The sequence below is a fragment of the Heloderma suspectum genome, chromosome 1 (genome assembly GCF_057233095.1).
Source record: "Heloderma suspectum isolate Gila_16-S chromosome 1, 16-S_ref, whole genome shotgun sequence".
Taxonomy (NCBI): domain Eukaryota; kingdom Metazoa; phylum Chordata; class Lepidosauria; order Squamata; family Helodermatidae; genus Heloderma; species Heloderma suspectum.
The window spans coordinates 387,609,622-387,628,942 of NC_139458.1; the positions used below are offsets into that span (position 1 = coordinate 387,609,622).

At 45.5% G+C, this 19,321-nt stretch overlaps 1 protein-coding gene across 5 annotated transcripts in view; it reads right to left on the minus strand.

Annotated features, from left to right (window-relative positions):
* Nucleotides 1-19,321, minus strand: part of LOC146359974 (uncharacterized) — a 74,857-nt gene that overhangs the window by 49,425 nt on the left and 6,111 nt on the right. For all 5 annotated transcript variants that reach the window (XM_084828551.1, XM_084828550.1, XM_084828552.1 and 2 more), the window contains exons 2-3: nucleotides 14,844-14,922; nucleotides 8,384-8,874 (exon numbers count right to left, since the gene is read on the minus strand). In XM_084828551.1, coding sequence (XP_084684677.1) covers nucleotides 8,384-8,874; nucleotides 14,844-14,922 — 570 coding nt within the window. The remainder of the gene's footprint in view (nucleotides 1-8,383; nucleotides 8,875-14,843; nucleotides 14,923-19,321) is intronic.

Here is a 19,321-nt window from a genome sequence, read left to right on the forward strand (position 1 = left end):
ACCTTCTGCAGCAAAGACAGATGGGAAGAATCCATCCAGCTTCTTTGCAGTTTCTTTATCCTCCTTTACTACTTCTTTAACTCCATTGTCATCCAACAGTCCAACTGTCTCCCTAGCTGGTTTCCTGCTTCTGATATATTTAAAGAATTCATTATTCTTGGCCTTGATGCTGTTAGCAATATGCTCCCCAAAATGCTTTTTTGCATCTCTAATTTCCTGCTTGCATCTCCTTTGTGCAAGATTATGCTCTATTTTGTTTTCCTCATTTGGATAAGACTTCCATTTTCTGAAGGAAGCCCTCTTTTCTCTAATAACTTCCTTGACACTGTTCATTAACTATGCCAGTGACTTTGTACTACCTTTCCTAGTCTGTGGTATACATTTTAGTTAAGCTTCTGTTATTGTGGTTTTGAGTAACCTCCAAGCATTTTGAAGGGATTTAATCCTCTTGACTCCCCCTTTCAAATTCCTTTTCATCAGTTCCCTCATTTTAAAGAAGTTTCCTCTTTTGAAGTAAAATGTGACTGACTTCCTTGGCAATTCCACTTAAATATATATTAAATCTGATAGCACTGTGGTCACTGCTTCCAACTGGTTCAACAACATTTACATCTTGTAATAGGTCCTCAGCAACACCATTTAGGATTAAATCCAGGGTCGCCTCCCCTCTGGTTGGTTCCATGACCAACTGTTCTAGAGCACAGTCATTTAGGGCATCAAGAAATTTAACTTCCTTGCCATGACTGGAACATGCATTCATCAGTCAATCTGGGGGTAATGGAAGTCACCCATTATTTCAACACTTCATCATTTGGAGGCCTCCCTGATTTCATTGTCCATCTCAACGTCACCCTGAGCCTTCTGGTGTGGAGGACGATAGCATGTTCCGAGTACAAAATAAGTTTTGGAGCCTGGTATTCTGTGCTTCTGTGGAAGTCTGCCTCTATTGGGTGTTCTAGCCCACTCAACACTATGCTCTCTTTGACATACAGAGCAACACCTCCTCCAGTACGCCCTTCCCTGTCCTTCCTGTAGAGTTTATATCCAGAGATGACCATATACCACTGGTTCTCTCTGTTCCACCAAGTTTCCGCAACGCCCTGTAATCTAGATTTTCCTTTAAAACCAGGCACTCCAACTCTCCCATTTTGGCTTAGCGGTTTCTAGCATTTGCATAGAAACACCTCTACATGGTGTTGCTTCTCAGATGTCTCTGGCATGTGCATCTTTTGCTTTAATACTTAGGCCTCTTTGATTGGCTTTTATGTTCCACCATGGTCTATTTCCTATGTTTCTACATTTGGACAATCGAAAACATTTTCATTCCCTAGGGATGATTTCACCCGAACCAGTTGCTTCCCAGCTCCTGTCGGCTTTCCCCCAGGGTCTTGTTTAAAAGCTGTTCTGCCACCTTTTTATATTTAACACCAGCAGTCCAGTTCCATTTTGGTTCAAGTGCAACCTGTCTCTTGTGTACAGGCCTGGCTAGTCCTAAAAAGTTCCCCAGTGCCTTACAAATCTGAACCCCTCCTCTCTGCACCACTGTCTCATCCATGCACTGAGACTCCTCAGCGTTGCCTGTCTAGCTGGCCCTGTGTGTGGAACAGGTAGCATTTCAGAGAAAGCCACCTTGGTGGTCCTAGATTTCAACCTCCTACCTAACAACCTACATTTGGCTTCCAGGACCTCACAACTACATTTCCCCACACCATTGGTACCAACATAGACCATGACCATGACTCCACCCCAGCACTATCTATTAGGCTATCTAGACAGGGTATGATGTCTGCAACCTTCACACCAAGCAAGCAATTTACCATGCGGTCTACAAGCCCATCACAAACCCAGCTGCCCATATGTCTAATGATCAAATCTCCCACTACCACAAGCCCCACCCACCCAGGAGGCACATCCTTGGCGCAAGAGGATATTTGCTTGTCTCCCAAGAAATGGGTCCTTCTAAGGGATCATTTCCCTCTTCCTCAGAATGACGCCCTCCTTCCCCAAGATGCCCATTCTCTGTGACAGCTGAGGAGCTGTCACCCTGGGAGTGGGACACAGCTATTATGCCCCTGAAAGGACATAATTATGTCCACCAACCTCTCTGCCTCTCTTAGCTTCTCCAGGTCAGCAACCTTGGCTTCAAGAGAACGAACTTGTTCCCTGAGAACCAGGAGCTTATTACACCGAGCACACACCCACGATTTCTGTCCAGCAGGCAGGTAGTCATACATGTGGCACTCAGTGCAATACACTGGATAGCCTCTACACCCCTGAAAGTGTCCTACCTTCATAAGTGGTTTATATTATTATTATTATTATTATTATTGCTATTAGGGTTTTTTTCCTGGAAAACTAAGCTGTTACTAGGAGAAGGTGGAGAATATATTTAATATAATATATATAAATATATATATTTATATAATATATATAAATATATAGGAAGTACAGTTACTTCCTATGAGTAGGGAAGGAAGAGTTTACTGCTCTGGCTTCTTTGCCCTGTGGCTAAACTCGCACAAGTGCTTAACTTGCTTGTGTTTTGATGCTTTGCCACTGGGGCTCCTCATGAAGGATAGAATCTCCAAGCGCAATCACGCCTCCTTATACAGATAGGCCCAACTGCTGCTGCTGTCAATTTGATTGGAGGGCTTCATTTGAAAAGCAAGGGAGGCTGTGCATGAAGTCCTGGTCAGCACTGGCTTCCAGTGGCTGGCAAAGTAGGTCACTTGCCCCCCCAGATGATAGAGATTCTTCTTTAAGAAGGAGGACTATAGAGAATAGTGAATGGGAGACCTATTTAGGGGAAATCTTCTATTCAATAGGTCATTGGTGGGGACAGCAGACAAAGGGTAGGTGGTCATGAGCCTCTTCCAGAAGTAATGAGAAACTTTTCATTGGACAGGCATTTGGTGGCAGAAGACAATAAGACAGTACTCCATTTATACTCTATGACCGGCTGCAGTCCCACTCCAGAGGTTACGGTCAAGTGTCAGGCAGTCTTCAGCTGTGTTATGTTGTGTATATTTTTATACCTTGTGTCATTTATAATGGTATAAACTGCCCTGATCCTTAAAGATGAGGATACATTAAAATGAAATGCTTGGGAAATCTTCACTTCGTATGTATCTTTGTCATACCGCTCTCACTTCCAGAAGGGAAGAACCTACCATTTGCTGATCACAGATATCACAAAAGGGCACATAGGAAATGGGACAACTTACAAGATATATTCGGGAACCACAACAAACCTCCATTTGTGAAGCAAAAGAGGCTTTCCTCTGAAAATATATGTCTGGAAAGTTTCCTGGAACGTTTATGAAGGGTTGCCCCTGACGATTGTGAAAGCTGCAGCTGAATTAAAATGAAGCATTAGCTGGAACCGGACAGGAGGACCATATTATACCAGTGTTACTTGCTTCGATAGACTGGTTGTTAGGAACATTTGGGAGAGGGAGTGGGGGCCTCTCCGAGAATCTTTTGCCAAGATTGGCTTTAATGATGAAGCAGTCCTTCCTCACTGCTGAAATTATTGGGCCGGTTTGCGCAATGCAAGGATGGCTAATAAGTCACAGTGGCTTGTTAGCCAGCCTGCACATGCCAGTCGCATGCCAGCCCGATTTACAAAATTAGGCTTGTCAGGCATGGCTTCTTATGTCATCCGAACCCAGCGAGGGTGGCTTGTTGGGGTGGTTAACAAAACACCCAGAACCCATGGCCTGTTGTTGGGGTGGTTAACAAAGCACCCTACAAGCCACCCTTGTCAGGTTCAGACGACATGAGAAGCCACAGCAAGGGGCTTGAATCAGCAACATGGTGCCCACAGGCACTGCAACCCACCATGGCTTAAATAAGCCATGGTGCGCTGCAGTGAGTGTGTGAACCAGGTCACTGAGTGAGATAACCCAATCTCAAATAGCATGCCCTGTCATTTTAAAAAACAGATTAACATTCCGCCTTGCCCCCAAACACACACATTCAGTCTAACCCAAGCAGTTGTAGGTACTGACACACAAGCACTCGGGAGAATGGGTGTATTGTTGACATGGGCTAAACAAGAAGCACTGTGTGCAGCCATCTGACTGAATTACGGAGCAGGTTGGACAGCGTTCACACCCTAGAAGCGCTTAGAACACTACCTTGGCACTACACAGGAACCAAAGTATGTGCGACACGGGCTGTCAGCATGACCTTTCCTTTTGGACGACATCCAGAGCAACAGCCCAACTCTAATACCCTCTTACCAGGCTGCAGAGCTCAGAGTCAAAAGGGTGGCTGCAAAGCTGGGAAAGCTTCCAGTGAGTCAGGCAATTGCAATTAAAAAACAAGTGATTGCTTTGGCCTCAAACCTATAGCTTATTGCCAGTTGCTCACACTGTCTCTTAAAGCAGGGGTGCACAACCGTGGGGTCCCATTCTGGCCCACCTGAGTTCCCCAGATGATCACGCCCATTCTCCTGGCCCCACGTCCTTTCCCCAACCACCAATAGTTCAGCTATTTCCTGGCTTTTGTGCAGTTTCCTGCCCACTCCATTCTAAAAGGTTAAAATGCCTCTCCTAAGCCTTAGATATCAGCAGTGAGAGCTTTAAGCTAAAATATGCTGGTATTTTTGGTGGTTTGGGACCTGCCCCAAGAGAGCTCTTCCTCTTGAAGAGACAATAAGCAATAAGGGAGCACTGAGAAACAAGCTGTGCAACCCACCAACTGCAGTCTGAAAGTAGAATAGTCTATTGACCATTTTATTCTGTTGCATGTGTAGATTAAAGGTGTCCCCAACCAGTCGTGTCCGACTCTAGGGTGCGGTGCTCATCTCCATTTCTAAGCCGAAGAGCCAGCGCTGTCCCAAGACGCTTCCGTGGTCATGTGGCCGGCATGACTGAACACCGAGGTGCATGGAACACTGTTACCTTTCCCGCCGAAGAGGTACCTATTTATCTACTTGCAATTTCTTGCTTTCGAACTGCTAGGTTGGCAAGAGCTGGGAATGAAGACGGGAGCTCACTCCGTCACGCGGCACTCGGGTCTCGAACTGCTGTCCTGCCAACCTTCCGGTCTGCAGTTCAGCGTCTTAACCACTAAGCCACCGCGGTTCATCGTGGGGGTTGGAGGGAGGGAGATGAGATTCTTCTATAAAGACATCAGGAAAGTTACATTGAGAGAGGGGCTCAAAGCACATGCTTTGATTGCACTAAGGTCCCAGGTTCAATCTTGTCATTCCAGTTAAAAGGATCAGGTTAACAGGTGATGTGGAAGGCAATATAGAGCTAGGCAGACAAATAGGCTGGTCTGGTTTAAGGCAGCTTCCTGTGTTCATTGGGGATGGTGGGATTTGTAGTCCAACACATCTGGAAGGGACCAGGTTGGGGAAGGCTGGTCTTAACGAAGTAACAAAACCCCATCTTTTCAGCTCGGGCCAGATGCTGAGGCTCAACTAGTTCATGGGCATGCTCACGTAAGTGCTAGGTTGCCAGTAAGTTCCCTTCAAATCAATGAACCAAAGTGCACCACTGATTTCACAAGAAGGTAACAGCAACTTCTTTTTTGGGACTGGATTGTGCCCACTGTATCCGTCCAAGTGGTTTGCCATTTCAGGACAAAAGAGCAACACTCTACTTCTCATAGCAACTGGAGAACTGGGGGATGGGGGGGGGGAGAGATTGAATTGAGAGGTGGTACGACATCAAGATGTTCCCAGCTGCTCAGAATTACTTCCTCTTTGTTGAGTGAATGTCTGAGGAGTTGGATACTGCAGTGCCAGATGCTTGGGGAGATATGGATGCAAAACATTTTTTTCTCTCCCAGTAAAGACATATGGATGAGTCAAGCTCATAGCCACAAATTGGCGGGGGGGGGGGGGAGCACATAATTCTCTGCAAAACAATAATAAACCTAAAAATACAAGTAGCCCAACATGTTAAACAAGGTGTGGTGTATCTGCACCTCCTAAAGGAGAATTCCTGCTCAGGAGTACAGCCAGCCACCCAAGCCCTTCTCCAGCATACTCTATTCCATTCCCCACCCCTTCTCCATCTTTCTTTTCCAACACTCAACATTCCATAGCTATTGAGCATGCTCAAGCTTCACTGGACTGTTTTCGGTGCGGGGGTTGCACCCTTAGGGTTTTTTTTCATTATTCTTCTTAAATTCAGCAATGTATGGTTTCCTCAAGCATGCTAAAACTTCTCCTCTTGTTTCTCAGTGGCCTCATTTTGGTTCCCTTTCTGTCCACACTCACCAACCAAGTTCACTATTAGAGGGACTGACTGATTTTAATCAAAGTGCTAAATTCTTTGACAGTCATTCCAATGCCTTGGTACTCACTAATTTCACTTATCGTGCAAAATAAAGCCCTCTACTGCGATTGTCAAGAAAAAGAAAAACCCAAATACTTTTGGGGGGCACCAGGTCTTGGTTTGTTTTGCTCTCTCACAGTTGCCCATTACAGGTTCCGTAGTACAGCTCTTTTTGCTCCTCTTCATCCGTTTACACTGTGGATTGGCCCCACCTCACCTCACCTCACCTCAGAAGCACGAACTCAAGTGCTCCGAGAGCCGCTGCTGAATTTCTGGAATGTTGCCCCTTCTCCCCCGCTTAACATTTTGTTGGTAGGCCAGCGACTAGATCCCAAGGATGACCGCGCTCTTGCACCTTTAAGAGTTGCGTAGCAGAGAGGATTTCAGCAGGTGAAACTTCTCCCCTGCTTGCAGGACGAGTTGCAGCCATCAAAAACCAACATTCTACACAACTATGAGAGGGACAGGAGCTTGGTCCTCTTCTGCTCATTTTGGACTGCTGTCACCTCAAGCAACTGAAACCATTCGCCCACCACACACATACACACACCATCTGCCTCATGTCCTATGAAGCTTCACCATTGGCTCCCCTGAAAAAAAAGAGGCCACCCCTACTGCCAGAGGCCAGCCATGACCCTGGTCTTTCTGGGACACTAACACAAAGCCCTCATTAAAATGCATATGGCTGGCAGCAGGTCCTCGGTGTAATTAGGACATTGCCCAAGGACAGTGATCAAGGGGCACAAGAGAGACCGTACAATAACACTGTCAATGTAATCGGTGCCTTTATGCACAAGCCAAGCCGTTTCAGACCAATTTAAAAGGAGGGGGGAGGGAAAGCGGTTGGGAAGAGAGCCAAATGCAAAGAAACATGCATACCACACCAAACACTCCTCTGCAAAGGCGCAAGCAGCCTAGCATGACAAGCAGATGGGGCAGCTGCTCATTCCAACTCATTACAACAGAACAATGCACCACCATCAGGACCAATGTGCAAGGCACTGGGACACCAGTGGCCTCAGCTGATTAAACCAAACAGGTATAGAACGTGTTCCCAGCAGAAAGGAGAGAATCAGAAAATTGAACCAATGGCAGAAGAACACAGGAAGCTGCCTTATACCAGATCAGACTCTTGTTGTCCACCTAGCCAAGTATTGTCTGTTCTGACTGGGAACAGCATTCCAGGATCTCAGGGGGAGGGGTGGGGGGTCTTCCACATCACCTGCTGGAGATGTCAGTGATTGAACCTGGGACCTTCTACATGCAAAACAGGTGCTCGGCACCTGTGTTACGGTCCCTGCCCTGCAGGAGGAAGTCATCGTTTTTGTAATGAATCAAGAGCACAACCAGAAGGAGGAAAGTCAGACCTCATCCCACCAACATTAGAATTATAGCAAGTCCAGAGTAGGGATGGAGGAGAAATTTGTTTAGTTCACATTTTAATGCAAAATTATTTAACTTTGCACTTTCAAACCACAATGCAAACCAAAATTCAGTTAACCTACAAAATTCACACCTCTCCAAATTTTGTAATGGAGTTCTCCAATCAAAACATTTATATAAAATGTGTATATGAGGAGAAATAACATTCCAGAATGCATTGTAATAGGAAACTGACTTACAAAAAAATGTGTATGTTAAGCAAAATGCATACAAAATGCATGTATTATGAAAAATGTGCACAAACATTATTATGTATTTATGAAAACTTTAAAAAATCTCAAAGTTTGGGCCAACTCAAAATAAAGATGGGAAAGTGAGAGAAAAAGAAATTGACAGATTTGTCCATTAGTAGACCAGAGTAGAGGCAACATGAAATTGGATTCAGACAGCCAGATAAGGCTGGGGACAAAAAAACAGGCTCAAGCAGAAACCAAAAACTTTAAAACCCAACAATGCAAAACTCTATTTACTAGCCTACTTGGGCCTAAGGGCTATTAGGCTGGGACTACATGATCCCAGGGCACCCAAGTCAGTTCCAGGCATGCCAAAGCAAGGAATGGTTGAGCAAGGATTTTCTGATATGTTTGCTGTGAGGTCAGCAATGAAGCTGACAAAACGTAGCTCTCACAAATGGAACACTGCCTTACCTGCTGCATTTTCTCCAGGTCAAGGCTGGGCCTACCAACCTTGTCTCCGTAGCCCTGCCGGTGTCGTTTACACGGCATCACTTGCTCAAAGCTGGCTCCAACACTCGTGAAGATGAGAGGCCGGGATGTTGGGGTCCGTACCAAGGGCTGGAGTCTCTTGGGAGGGGAGGCACTGAAGAGCACCGGGCTGGAGCTGGCATGCAAGCCATCCACTGCTTCAACCACAGGCCGGAAGGACATGCCACACAAGTTCTTCACCTCCTCGTCACTAGAGGAGGTATTGTAACTGTCACCACAGCAGGCAAGCCGATTGACCTGCGACCACTTCCGTTTCTCGGCAGCAAATTCGCAGCTGATACGTTCCAGTTCCTCTTCCGAGCTGTGGCGGTCCAACCCAGGAGGAAAATGGGCCCGCACTTTGCCGCACTGGTTTTCTTGATTCTGCAGCTGATTGGTTGCCAGCGGGGTCAAGGTGCAATTCCGTCTTCTCTCTGAGGAAGGATATATTTTTAAAAATGAGCAACCGGCAAGACCTTCCCCTGGCTACCACATAAAGCGGAACTGGTGGACCCAGTCTCCCTCCCTCGTTCCCATCCAATGACTGCTTCACCAGGGAGCCTGGAAGAAGGAGCTAGACTAGAGCCTCCCCCAAGATTGGCTGGGGGTTGGGAGCAGAGACCTCCCCACTCTGGAGTAATCAGCAAAAAAGACTGCTGTTGTAGTCACAGCTGATTGATAAAGAAGAGGGGAAAGGCCTGCCTATTTGCTAGGACCCAGGAACCAACTTGCACTGTGTGGCTTGCTGTGCCTTCAGAGAAGGGCTTCGCTGCAGTAGGAGGAACTGGGCACTGTTGAGCTGGGGAGAGGAGGGGGCGAAAGACAGGGAGAATTGAGAGTGACGAGGCTGAGCCCTAAACAGTAAGTTTCTAAAGCCCTATTTGGGTATTCGTCCTCATAATGTGAGGGGGCAGAATGGGAGCGGCCCCTGTCACTGCCACCTTCCATGTATTGTGGGGGAACTTCTGAAGCAGGAGCCCGCGCTACCCATGTAGACTTCCTGTGCAATTTAGAAACCTTCTAAACTGCACAGGGAGCCTCCACAGACCCTACACACATGCGCGCGCACACATGCACACACGTAGGTGGAAAGCAGCTACAACTGGGGTATGACAGAGAGGCGGGGCCCAAATAGGGCTTCGTTCTTCTACCACTGTAAAATAGTAATGAACTGTGCCCTTTCAGGACATGGGATCCCTTTTGAATTTAAATGTCTAATTTAAACACTGGACCACTGTGAACTCCCACACCACCCTCAAAACACAGCAAAACATACTACCCTCACCCTACTCCCCCTTAATCAATATATCTGGGGGGTCATTATGGATTGCTCAGCATCTCACTTCTCACATTACATTTAAACAGCATAAATGCATTCTTGAGCACCACATTCATGTCTAATATGTGTATTTCAGGGACGTATGAGAATTCCATTTTTGTTCATGAAACATGAAAGCCTGCTCCACTCGAAGCCCCAAACGTGAGCACATATCCGCTGAAAATGTTTGCAAATCATCAGCCATGTGCTCATGTTTGCCTTATTCCCAATTCCAAGTTCGCTTTGTGCAGATTTCCTAATTTGCACAAATTTTCTCAGTGGACGAAATCAGACCTATTTTAGTCTATGGAGGAAATCTGCACAAATGTTAGGAGATTTGTGCAACTCTCTTGTTCGTGCAAAGTGAGCAGGCATTGCAAACACGAACAGGAATCAAGCACGACACAAGAGGTGAGACGATATTTGGAGAATCCTAGAGATCTCAAGCATCGCTCATTTGGCCATTCCTAACAAAAAAATTATGTATAGACATATAGACAGACACACACACACACACACACACATATATATATATATATATAAATTTTGAGGGAACAAGGAGGAGAGAGTAGAAAGTAGAAGCTTGAATTGTTGTTGTTCAGTCGTTCAGTCGTGTCCGACTCTTCGTGACCCCATGGACCATAGCACGCCAGGCCTTCCTGTCCTGCGCTCTCTCCCGGAGCGTGCTCAAGTTCATATTCATTGCATCCGTGATGCTATCTAGCCATCTCATCCTCTGCCGTCCCCTTCTCCTTTTGCCTTCAGTCTTTCCCAGCATCAGGGTCTTTTCCAGGGAGTTTTCTCTTCGCATTAGGTGGCCAAAATATTGGAGCTTCAGCTTCATTATCTGTCCTTCCAATGAGCACTCAGGGTTGATTTCCTTTAGGATGGACTGATTTGACCTCCTTGCAGTCCAGGGCACTCGTAAGAGTCTTCTCCAGCACCACAGTTCGAAAGCATCAATTCTTCGGCGCTCAGCCTTCCTTACAGTCCAGCTCTCACAGCCATACATTACTACTGGGAAAACCATAGCTTTGATTAGACGGACCTTTGTTGGCAAGGTGATGTCTCTGCTTCTTACTATGCTGTCTAGGTTGGCCATAGCTTTCCTCCCAAGGAGCAAGCGTCTTTTAATTTCATGGCTACAATCACCGTCTGCGGTGATCTTGGAGCCCAAGAAAGTAAAATCTGTCACTGCTTCCATTTCTTCCCCTTCTATATGCCAGGAAGTGATGGGGCCAGATGCCATGATCTTCGTTTTTTTAATGTTGAGTTTCAAACTAGCTTTTGCACTCTCCTCTTTCACCCTCAACAAGAGGCTCTTGAGATCCCCTTCGCTTTCTGCCATTAGGGTGGTATCGTCTGCATATCGGAGGTTGTTGATAATTCTCCCAGCAATCTTAATTCCGACCTCTGATTCATCCAACCCGGCATTTCTCATGATGTACTCTGCATATAAGTTAAATAAGCAGGGTGACAATATGCAGCCTTGTCGTACTCCTTTCCCAGTTTTGAACCAATCGGTTGTTCCATGTCTGGTTCTTACTGTTGCTTCTTGACCCTCGTACAGGTTTCTCAGGAGACAGGTAAGGTGGTCTGGTACTCCCATCACTTTCAGAATTTGCCACAGTTTGTTGTGATCCACACAATCAAAGGCTTTAGCGTAGTCAATGAAGCAGAAATAGACGTTTTTCTGGAATTCTCTTGCTTTCTCCATGATGCAGCCAATGTTGGCGATTTGATCTCTAGTTCCTCTGCCTCTTCGAAACCCAGCTTGTACTTCCGGTAGTTCTCGGTTCGCATACTGCTGAAGCCTAGCTTGTAGGATTTTGAGCATCACCTTGCTGGCATGCGAAATGAGCGCAATTGTGCGGTAGTTTGAACACTCTTTGGCGTTGCCCTTCTTTGGAATTGGAATGTAAACTGACCTTTGCCAGTCTTGCGGCCATTGTTGAGTATTCCAAATTCGTTGGCATATTGAATGCAGCACTTTAACAGCATCATCTTTTAGGATTTTAAATAGCTCAGCTGGAATACTGTCATCTCCGCTAGCTTTGTTGTTACTAATGCTTCCTAAGGCCCACTTGACTTCACTCTCGAGGATGTCCGGCTCAAGTTCAGTGACCGCACTATCATGGCTATCAGGGACATTCAGATCTTTCCTGTATAGTTCTTCTGTGTATTCTTGCCACCTCTTCTTAATCTCATCTGCTTCTGTTAGGTCCCTGCCTTCTTTGTCCTTGATCATGCCCGTCTTTGCACAAAACGTTCCCTTGAGATCTCCAATTTTCTTGAAGAGATCTCTAGTCTTTCCCATTCTGTTGTTTTCCTCGATTTCTTTGCATTCTTCATTTAAGAAGGCCTTCTTGTCTCTCCTTGCTATTCTCTGGAACTCTGCGTTCAGTTGGGTATATCTTCCCCTTTCTCCCTTGCTTTTCGCTTCCCTTCTTTCCTCAGCTACTTGTAAAGCCTCATCAGACAGCCACTTCGCTTTCTTGCATTTCTTTTTCTTTGGGATGGATTTCGTTGCTGCCTCCTGAACAATGTTACGGACCTCCGTCCATAGTTCCTCAGGCACTCTGTCTATCAGGTCTAATCCCTGAAATCTATTCCTCACCTCCGCTGTATATTCATCAGGGATATGATTTAGGTCATACCTGAACGGTTTAGTGGTTTTCCCGACGTTCTTCAATTTAAGCCGAAATTTTGCAAGAAGCAGCTCATGATCTGAGCCACAGTCAGCTCCAGGTCTTGTTTTGACTGACTGTATGGAGCTTCTCCATCTTTGGCTGCAAAGGACATAATCAATCTGATTTCGATATTGACCATCTGGTGACGTCCATGTGTAGAGTCGCCTCTTGTGCTGTTGGAAAAGAGTGTTTGCTATGATCAGCATGTTCTCTTGGCAAAACTCTATTAGCTTTTGTCCTGCTTCATTTTGTACACCAAGGCCATGCCTGCCTGTTATCCCGGTGATTTCTTGATTTCCTACTTTAGCATTCCAATCTCCTATGATGAAGAGGACATCTTTTTTTGATGTTAGTTCTAGAAGGTGTTGTAGGTCTTCATAAAACCGATGAACCTCAGCTTCTTCGGCCTCAGTGGTTGGGGCATAGACTTGAATTACTGTGATGTTGAATGGTTTGCCTTGGATTCGTAGTGAGATCATTCTATCATTTTTAAGATTGTACCCCAGTACTGCTTTTCCCACCCTTTTGTTGACTATGAGTGCTACTCCATTTCTTCTAAGGGATTCTTGCCCACAATAGTAGATATGATGGTCACCTGAATTAAATTCGCCCATGCCTGTCCATTTTAGTTCGCTGATTCCCAAGATGTCGATGTTCAATCTTGCCATCTCATGTTTGACCACCTCCAGCTTACCTTGATTCATTGATCTGACATTCCAGGTTCCTAAACAATATTGTTCTTTACAGCATCGGATTTTCTTTTCACCACCAGACACATCCACAGCTGAGTGTCCTTTCGGCTTTGGCCCAGCCGCTTCACTCTTTCTGGCACTACTTGGAAATACCCTCTGCTCTTCCCCAGTAGCATATTGGACACCTTCCGACCTGAGGGGCTCATCTTCTGGCGTCATATCTTTTAGCCTTGTGATACGTTCCATGGGGTTTTCTTGGCAAGAATACTGGAGTGGGTTGCCATTTCCTTCTCCAGTGGACCACATTTTGTCAGAACTCTCTGCCATGACCTGTCCGTCTTGGGTGGCCCTGCACGGCATAGCTTATGGCTTCACTGAGTTACGCAAGCCCCTTCGCCACAACAAGGCAGTGATCCATGAAGGGGAGAAGCTTGAATACAAGTGGGTGAACTGCAAGTCCGCTTGTGTTTAGCAAAAAACAGGAAAAAGGGTGAAAGTTCATGGGTCCTCAGAGGTGCTTAAAATTTCACAGGTATTTGAACATGGGTAAAATAAAAACATGTGAGAGATTTAAGTAATGGATGCTCTAATATTGTCTAATATGAGAAGCACATTGTTTATCAAATTTCTATCTTGCCTTTCTGTTGCAAATAATGCTCAAAAACAAGTAAAATTAAATACAAAATAATAGAATAAAACTGACAACACCATACCACCCCTATACAAGTCTATGGTGTGACCATACTTAGAATACTGTGTATAGTTCTGGTCACCATACCTAAAAAAAAAAAGGTATTGTAGCGATGGAGAAAGTGCAGAAAAAGGCAACTAAGGGCGCAATCCTATGCATGTTTAGCTTTGCTAGCTGAGGAATCCTGGGAGTTGTAGGCCTTTCCTCTGTCTAAACATGCATAGGATTGCACCCTAAAATGATCAAGGGGCTGCAGCATCTCCCCTATGAGAGAAGGATACAACAGCTGGGATTCTTTAGCTTGGAAAAAGGAGGCTAGGGGGAGACATGATAGAGGTGTACAAAATTATGGATGGTGTGGAGAACGTGGACAGAGAGACATTTCTTTCCCTCTCAAAACACTAGAACTAGAATCCCATGAAGCTGATTGGTGGTTCAGGACAGATAAAAGGAAGTACTTCTTCACACAAGGCATAGTTAAACTATGGAATTCACTACCACAGGATGTAGTGATGGCCACCAATTTGGATGGCTTTAAACGGGGGTTAGACAAATTCTTGGAGGAAAAGGCTATCAACGGCTACTAGTCTTGATGGCTATGTGCTACCTCCAGTATCAGAGGCAGTATGCCTATGTACACCAGTAGCTGGGGAACATGGGTAAGAGAGTGCTGTTGCACTCGTGTCCTGCTTGTGGGTTCCTCGACGACAGCTGGTTGACCACTCTATGAACAGAATGCTGGACAAGATGGACCCTTGGTCTGATCCAGCATGGCTTTTCTTATGTTCTTATAGTTAAAACATACAAGTCAATTGAAAACACATCAGTAAAGGAGAAAGACATAACACACACCAGTGCAAGACTTCCTGGGTATCGGGCGAAGATTAAATGAGATCACGTATCATGACATTACATAACTGGATACACTAAAGTTGGCAATACACCCCAGCAGGTGCGTGCCGCAGATTAACAGTGGAAGGTTAAATTCTACAGCCTTACTGAGACGGTTTACCTCTGTCGATCTGAGCAAGTTCCTGGTTCTCTCCCTCAGAATCATCACTATCTTCCTCATCACTTGGAGGGTAGGAAATCTAGAAGAAAAACATATTGGGAAATAATTTAAGATGAAATATAGATAGGTGGATCACTCTGTTTCCAGTCTCCAGTTTCGTGAATGTTCACTCGTAAGTGTGTTCAGTCCCAATGCCACATTAATTTGCACTGTGAAAAAAAAATCTAGACAATTTGCATTTCAATATGTACTTATTGAACAATATGTACTATTATATGTTACTAGTAGTTAGTGTTGAAATAGTGTGCTGTCTAAGAGACCTTTTCCTACCTTATCTTAATCATCCTGAACAGCATCACTGTAGGACAGCCCTACCTTTGTATTATCCCTATATTACAGAGAGGGAGAGGGGCTTACTCAAGGTAAATTCATGCCCCCCCCCAACTACTATTTCCTCCAGGGGGATTAGCAGCTTCAGGGGTATGCCATTTTCACAGGGACCACGGCAAAGAGAGAAAGCATGAAACTCCACTCCAGGAGTAAAATGGCCCTGGTCGAGAGAGTCATGGCTATACTTCTAAAAACAAAAACATAGTTATGTGGAATGCAGTGAAATGTTTCACTTATCATCTAGTTTGGCCGTTACTCATGCTGCAGAGAAAATGCTATCTTAGCAGGTGCAAATGGCTCAGAAACCAGACCAAGATTCACTATTGTTTTCTAAATCCCATAATTTCTAGGTTTGCTTTCAATTAACCATTCTGGAGAATTTAACAAGAACTGGAAGACAGACATGAAATCGCGTAGAAAAACGCAGGGTGTTTCCAGATGGAGGGCTCCTAGCAGCCCTACCGATCAAAAGGCATTGTGCAGTCTTTTCTTCCTTAATTGATTTTTTTGTGAAAAGAAAGAAAGATAGAATACAGTGGGAAAATACTGGGTTACAATTGGAAGATGTCATAGACTGGACCTGCTGTAAAAATCTGTGAATGATGCAGGGAAATTGCACAATATAAAGCTTTGCCTGGAAGCACATGCACTAAAATTAAATGCAGTTACAAAATGTAATTGTACACGTAGCCTTAAGGCTTAAAGGAAAGACCAGTCAGGAAGATGCTGGACAATAACTTTATTCTCTCATGGACAAGAACAGGATAGCAACAAGAAGCTCTACCCAGATACAATCAAGTCCAATGCCACCTAGTGAAAAAACTATATAATGATACTATCCACACAACCATCAACTTTGGCTTGGCTTAGCACTGACAACACTGAATAAGTGTATATGCAAATTATGTAGTCCTAGAGCTAATGAAGTGTTTCCAAGGGGTGCCTACCTCTGTAGGAAATCATCCTTTCCATCTCTCACCATGTTCTCCAAGGGACGTTACAAAGTACAACATATCTAATGTTTCCCATCTGGCCTAGGTTTTTGTTCAGCCAGTTTCAATTTGCTTCATATCCTTAAGCCACCACTATGTTGCTTTCTGTTGTTTTCAAATGCAGAGAGAGATAAGAAGGCCTAAGAAATCAGAGGTAGTGGCCAGGGCTATATGGGGCCCGATCCCCCTTGGCCCTGTTTAGCAACTTACATGTTGCTAAAGTTAGATAATTATATTGCTTTGCAGGGAGGGGGCAGCGTGCCTGCAGCTCCACCCTCAACACCAGCACACTGTGTGGAACATCAGCACTGATGGCAGGGGCCCCTTCACCCAATTACAGCAGGTGGTACCAGAGATTGGGCCTTCTCAGTGGTGGTGCCCCAATAGTGCTCCTCATCCTCTTTTCTAATCACTGCTACCACTTGCTTCCTTGATAGGCAGAGAGCCTGTGAGCAGGTAGCCAGTGGCATCTTCTGCTACTGCTTCTCCTTCTCATTGCCATGGTTGACTGGAATAGAGTGAGAAGCGCATGAACAAGCCAGTTGAAATGAGGCAAAAGAGAAGCAACTCCAGTGGGCTTCCGTTGGGGAGTGGGCCCTCAGAAGGTCCCGACCATGCCTACCCTTGACACCAGCCCTAACTCTCAGCCTACTCCAAATGGGTTCCAGGCAGTCCTTGATTAGGTTGACAGTACCACTGGTTTCTAATGATTACGCCTCCAACAACAACAAAACTCACTCTAAGGCTATTATCTGGAGCAACTGCTTTGGCTCCATTGTTGGAGCAAAAACGGATTTTTGTTTTCAGTTTGTTTGCCACCAGTAAATCTAGCAGTGAGGGCTGGGTACCACTCCTACCTAGACAGGAACTTATCTGTTAATTCATAGAATCATAGAATAGTAGGGTTGGAAAGGGCCTACAAGGCCACTGAGTCCAGCCCCCTGCTCAATGCAGGAATCCAGGTCAGGAATCCAATTCAGAGCAGCATTTCTTCCAATCTCACAGCTGTAAACTGCTTTAAGGCAAATTTAACAGAAACTTCCTGCAAACCCCGCTTTGCAAATCAGGAGCCTGATTCTCTGGCTCCATCTCCTGCTCCAGCATAAATTCTCTTTTGTGTCTTAAACAAAGGGTGGACAGGTTATGGCTCTCCAGATGTTTTGGCCTACAGCACCCATCACCATTGGCCATGCTAGCGAGGTTTGATGGGAGCTGCAGCCCTACAGGTATTTTGGCCTACAAGTTGCCCACCCATGCCATAAACCGAGGTTGTTGCACCTACACCAGTGTTAACCCATGGTTAATACTAAGCAGGATTTGCAAAGCACTGCTACCATATTGTGGTGTCGATGTCACACCGGCTTCCTGGAGAATATGGCTCACATTTTAACCAGGATTCACAAATCATAGTCAGTGGTAGACCACATGCTTTGCATGTAGAAGGTCCCCAGTTTAATCCCTGGCGTTTCCAGGTAGGACTGGGAAAGGCCCCTGTCTGAAGCCCTGGAGAGCCATTGGCTGTCGTTGCAGGCAGTCCTGAACGAGATGGACCAATGGTCTCAATCGGCATAAGGCAGCTTCCTCTGTTCTTACAGAAACGCTAGTTAAACCATACTTAGCAGGAAGCCACCATTACATCTGCACCAGAACAATCTTGCTTTCAATTTAGCTAAGCTATAAAAATGCTCCGTTGAGTCATGTAGAACTCAAACAAGTCTCAAGGCCACCAATGAGTTTTTCTGAGCTGGGGGTGGGGTGGGCAGGGAGAGCAGGGGTGGTGGTGGAAATGACAGGGGAAAAAAGAGACAAGAAGAGGATAGCCAAAGCTTTTAAGAAGGTCAGGACCATTCCAAGACTATCCTGAAAATGCTGTGGAGTGTTACAGAATTGTGAAATAATGACTGCACACATGCGTGCAGGTTTGTGTGCATCCATGCATACACCGTGAACATGCACAGAAAGGAATGGGACTGTGCCTGCGCACTCAGGCATTTGGCATAACGTACAAAACAGCCTACACGTAGCAGGGCCCCTGACGAAGAGTGCCAGCTCCAGGTTTCTGAGGACCCTTGGGCAAGACACCCTCAGTGGGCAACTCCCTCAATTAGTCTCCCTTCTGACCACCAGCTGCCATTGCTCCGCTTTCTCATCATTGTTCCCACTTCCTTACCCAACAGGCAGAGAGCCAGTAAGCAAATCAGCAGTGGCATCTCCTGCTCTTCCTTCTCACCATCAGCGTTGTCTGGGGCAGAGTGAGAGGGAGGTGAGCAAGCACATTGCAATGATGAAGAGGAGCAGCAACAAGCCCAGGGGGCTCTTTTCAGTGGGCCCCTGCTCAGGTGGGGGCCCTTGGCAGGAGCACAACTGTACCTACCCCTGATACCATTCCTGCCAATGATGCGTACTGGGGCTTACCCATACAGGCTCTTTCACAAGTTACGCTGAATGTGGGTAGGGGGCAGTGGGACCAATCCTACTCTCTCCTTCATTTATGTTCCTATAGAGGAAGCTAATCCCATTGTTTGACACTGTATTCCAGAGTGAGGCATTTTTAAAGAGCATCTGGCAACAAAGTCTATGAAGCTTTATTATTATTTTCAAGACAGAACTAACCTCTGAAATGGGACGTGCCTTTCATAGGCACTGCAGTACTAAAATTAGTCAGCAAGATCATCTGACAGAAGTAAAATGAGCAAGGAAGCCTTCCTCTTAAGGGAACTCGTTTCCTAAATGGAAAAAAAGCTAGAATATGCATAAAGAGCAAGGAGGGAAGTATGAGAGAAACAGCCGCTCTGGGAGACAGAGCATGGAAATAAATCCTGTTGAGCAAGACTTTCATCAAGTGAATGAGAAAGCTGTCTAGAGCTATCTAAAGCAACAACTGCACAACCACAGAACAAAACAAAAATCCAAGTATTCTACCCCCGGAAACAATAGTCCCAAACATCCTGTTCAAGTCTGCAAATGAACCAATTCAGCAGAACTAGCAAACTGCACGGGAAGGATTGCTCCGAAAATCGGGAACTGGAGAGACAGGGAGTCAAAACCACTTGAAACAGTTAGAAAGGTCACAGCTTATAGCAAGAATCCACAAGG